Raw genomic sequence first — 4911 nt, 5'->3', positions numbered from 1 at the left:
CACTCACACTCACTCACACTCTCACACACACACACACACACACACACACACACAGACACTCACACACGCGCACACACACTGTTTCTCTCTAGCTGCTGTTCTTTCAAACTCACTTTCACAAACAGATCCGCCCACTATAGTTTCACACACACACACACACTCTGCACGAATGGAAATGCAAGCAACACAGTTACACAGTTGTTGTTGTTTATCATAAACAACGACAAATACTCATTTGAATAAATAAGACAAATTGAGTAAAGCTAATCTGCAGTAGAGAGTCCAGAAGAGCAGTTATGTTGATTTGGTTTAAATATTAATCTCTAAATTCAGTCCGCAGATGATCTTTCAAATGACTCATAACCAGAAACCGCTCTGTTAACCGACTGCAGCTGTAAAACTAGTTCTAGTTGATGGAAACTATTTTTGCCATTAAGCTTAACATTGATTCCGTCCTATTTTTATACCCGCGGGTTTGAGGAAGTTATAAGTGTGCCGATCGGTTTAATGTTTCCTTGCTGAATAACAGTTTTAATTATATTTATATAAAAAGTTGGTAACACTTTAGTTTAGGGACCAATTCTCACTATTAACTAGTTCCTTATTACCATCCCTATTATTAACACATTGGCTGTTTATTAGGACTTAAAAAGCATCTATTCTGCATGACCATATTCTACATCCCTAATCCTACCCAATACCTAAACTTAACAACTACCTTATTAACTATTAATAAGCAGCAAATCAGGAGTTTGAGGCAAAAGTCATAGTTAATGGTTTGTTAATAGCGAAAATTGGACATTAAAATAAACTGTGGCCAAAAAGTCTTACTGACCCTAAACCTTTGAATGGTAGATTATATATGTTTTATATTTATTTATATTTCATTACTGAATCGAGCATACGGTATTACTAAAAACACAGGGAATTTTTGTATTGCTATACAAAGGTTTTATTATAAAAGGTTTGCAAATGCTGAATTAAATGCAATTCCTTCTGTAAACTGTATTTTAGTCTTAGCAAACATTAGCTTATGAAATGCACCTGCACACAGGAAATAAAATGTTCCTCCACAAACCTCAATATCGTGGTCACTTAATAACCAAATACACATACATCACCAAGTGTATTGATGATGTAACAGTCTCAAAGACCATCACTGTCACTGGCCAATCAGAAGCCGTGGCTAACAGGGGAGGTCTACGGACTCCTGAATACGTGGAACGCTGCCTTCAGAGCTGGAGATGAGGTGGGCCTGAAGACAGCTGGGGCCAACCTATCCCGCAGCATCAGAGAGGCTAAAAGACAGCACTCCGGGAGGATAGCACATCATTTCAGCGACAGCAGAGCCACTCGGAGCCTGTGGCAGGGGAGCAATTTCAGTTCTCTGTATGTATGTGCTGTACATGTGGAAGAATTGACAATAAAGCAGACTTGACTTGACTTGACACACTCACACACACACACTTACACACTCACACACACTTACACACACACACACTTACACACACACACACACGCACACACACCTTTGAGCTGTAAGTCACGGTTTAATCTTCTGAACACGTTATGCTGAACTCAGCTTGTTTCTTAATTCACCCTGAGCTTCAGCATTTGCGCTTTTGTTTATTTGTCAGACATTTATTCAAAGCTGCATGCAGTAAAACCTACTACAGGAACAATCGCTGGAAAGAAATGTTCCACTTTTACTGAAAAAAAGTAAAAAATGCTGCAGTAAAATCTTACTTGATTAACTGTGAGTTTCCCAAACATGGACGGTGAAAAACTGTAAATGGCTTACGTCACGTTATAATAAATTTTACTATAAAATACTGTAAAATTATGTTTTTTTGCAGTGATAAACAGAAGTCCCTGCATAATGCATCACACATGAATATAGTTTGTTTCTTCTCATTTTTGTTATCAGTGCATTAGAGGGGTTTGTGTGACGTTTTCTGTTATTTAGCTTTATTTTAATGTCATGTGTTACCCTGATGGTGTTTGTCTTCGGGTGTTTGACTCTGTGCACTATAAACGAGTTTAGGCCATGTTTTATCATTTGTCTTTCTATCATACCTCCTCATCAGTGCATTTTAAGGTAAAAAGCAGATTTTGATCATTTATACTGGGTTCCTGCAGGTTTTTAAAAATCTCAGTTTGCCCTTCCACAAATTAAGGCTTAGAAATGTCTTCAGTCAGCGCAGAAAGTATTACATTCATAAAGTCATGGCATTAAAAGCTGCATGCACTGCCAAAAAGTGAATATCTTCCTTTGTGTTTTGAGTTATTTCCAAATGGTTGGGAGTAGGGCTGTCAAAATGGCTGAAAAACTAAATTTGAATTTTTTACTTAAATATGATCAAAATTCTAATTATATTCGAATTTAAAATGCATAATTTCAGTTAGGGTGAAAAAAAGCTTTTGGCTTCTCTCCTGAGGCCACAAGAGGGCGCATGGAGCAAAATATTACTAATGCACGTTTATTCAAAGCATAAGATAACATGACTATCTTGTGAAAAAAGTGCATAATGTTTAAAATAATGTTTATAAACCAATTATAATGAATTAAGTTGCTTAACTATAAACAAAACAGCATCATGTATGTATGCATAGTTTAATACAAAGGGCTGAAGAGTACATTTTTCATTTAAAAACATGAGATGCAGTGGGATGGGAAAAACCATAAAGTCTCGATATATGTTTTTAAAGAGTTGAACTTGCATTAATTTTACATGGTTTTCTAAACATGCGGCTCTTTTGTGCGAGATGCGAGTGCAACGCTGATAAGATGTCCCTCTAGAAAATGTGCGAAATATGTGTTCTGTGTGAACGGCTTGGTTTCAGTTTTGATGTAAACAATATCTTCTTCGCATTGATGTTCTCTTTTTCCGCTATATTTTGAATGAACAACGCAGCAGCGCCGCATCTAGTGGCTTCAACTGGACAGACTGACAAAAACATAATGCAACGACACTTACATCCTCATCGCATCTCGTGCGCCGCTGATAAGGCTGCCTCCTTAATGCACACATGCATTCGAATGTGGATTTTTATTTTAAATTTGACGAATATTCGAAATTCGAATTTTTTTTGACAGCCCTAGTTGGGACGTATTCAAACCTTAAGCTATTTTATTTTATCAGTTTAGTTTGTTTAATTTTATTAGTTGAATTTAGTTAATTTAGTTTTATTTCATTTTGTTTTTATTTTATCTATTTTTTTTGTAAAAGTATTGATTTTCAAATTTTGAAGTGATGCTAATACAACACATTGTGTTCCTTAATTTTCTTGGTCTCAAAAAAGTTTTAAAAAGTCTTAAATTTACCTTCATTAAACCTGCAGAAGCCCCGTTTTGAAGCAGTATACTGATAGATTTACCATTATATTGAATGAAATTATGAAATAAACAATACGTTTCAATACGTTAAATTGAATAGGCTATTTTTGCAGTGTTCCTCAAAGCCACAGTATTGGCTTCTACTTCAGTACGTCATGAACTGCATAAACACCGATCTGCTTCCTGGTTCCCTCAGGAGCGTTAGCCGGAGTGATCGACATCGTGGCCGACTGGTTGAACGATCTGAAGGAGGGCGTGTGTCTCAGTGCCATGTGGTTTAATCACGAGCAGTGCTGCTGGGACTCCAACGAGACCACCTTCGCCGAGAGAGACAAGTGTCCTCAGTGGAAGACGTGGGCCGAACTCATTCTGGGTCAGGCCGAGGTCAGTGACTCACTCCAGTGATACACTGCTGTTCAAACCATCGGGGTCTGTACGAGTTTTCTCATCAGGAACTCTTGCTTTTTTACAGCCAGGCCACGTCAAATTGATCAAAAGTGACAATCAAGATTTCTATTTCAAATAAATGATGTCCTTTGAGCTGTTTTCGACATCAGACATGTTTCTCGAGCAGCAAATCAGCATATTAGAATGATTTCTGAGGATCATGTGACACTGAAGAGTAGAGGAATGATGCTGAAAATTCAGCTTTTCATCACAGGAATAAATTACATTTTAACAGATATTCACATAGAAAACAGTTATTTGAATTTCTAATAATATTTCACAATTTTTCTATTTTTACTGTGTTTTTGATTAAATAAATGCAGCCTTGCTGAGCAGAAGAGACTTCTCTCAAAAACATTTAAATAAACCGTACTGATCCCAGACTTTAGCGCAGTGTGGTTTACACAGATGTTCTGGTTTTATTAATGGCTGTGGTGTTTTGTGGTCTAGGGTCCAGGCTCATATATAATGAACTACTTCATGTTCACGTTTTGGGCGCTGTCCTTCGCCTTCCTGGCCGTGTCTCTGGTGAAGGTGTTTGCGCCGTACGCCTGCGGCTCTGGAATACCTGAGGTAATCCTCAACATCACTTATACTGAAAAGACATTGTCTCAAACAGGTTTTACCTGATATTTTACAATGAACGTGATTTTTGGGCAACCGGTTTTGCTAGTCGGTCGTTATTGACGCTTTGATCATTTTTTTTCTTATTATTAAAAAACTTAGACAAATACTAAATTAAATGAATAGCTATGTTTAAAATGTCTTGAGTTTTAGTAGAAGGTCTTTACTTGAACTGGACAAATAAAAATGTCACACGATCATCCTTAATTTGCTTATAAGAGCACTAGCTCTGATTTTAACACTGTTTCTATGGTTACCAAAAGTGTTATGTAAGTTTCACAAAAGCTCGGTTTAGTCCAGAGAGGTTTGGTTCTGTCAAACAAAGAGAAGCCACTTTCAATGAATAGGGGACAACTGTCATGAAAGCAGGTGTGTAACCTTCAGAAAATATTACTTGTCAACTTCAGGAGGTTAAACAACAATGCATTTATATTTATTCAATGACTTCGAACCATATAAAATATTTATAAAACAAATATATACAGGCTATATATATATATATA

The 4911-nt window shown here is 36.7% G+C and overlaps 1 protein-coding gene across 1 annotated transcript in view; it reads left to right on the top strand.

Annotated features, from left to right (window-relative positions):
- LOC107692822 (H(+)/Cl(-) exchange transporter 3-like) overlaps positions 1 to 4911 on the top strand; it is a 52332-nt gene that overhangs the window by 28922 nt on the left and 18499 nt on the right. Inside the window, exons 5-6 of the mRNA XM_016492028.1 lie at positions 3534 to 3721; positions 4235 to 4357. Coding sequence (XP_016347514.1) covers positions 3534 to 3721; positions 4235 to 4357 — 311 coding nt within the window. The remainder of the gene's footprint in view (positions 1 to 3533; positions 3722 to 4234; positions 4358 to 4911) is intronic.

This window comes from Sinocyclocheilus anshuiensis, unplaced genomic scaffold (genome assembly GCF_001515605.1).
Source record: "Sinocyclocheilus anshuiensis isolate Anshui unplaced genomic scaffold, SAMN03320099.WGS_v1.1 scaffold674, whole genome shotgun sequence".
In the NCBI taxonomy this organism is placed as follows: domain Eukaryota; kingdom Metazoa; phylum Chordata; class Actinopteri; order Cypriniformes; family Cyprinidae; genus Sinocyclocheilus; species Sinocyclocheilus anshuiensis.
This window is presented reverse-complemented; position numbering and strand designations above follow the sequence as displayed.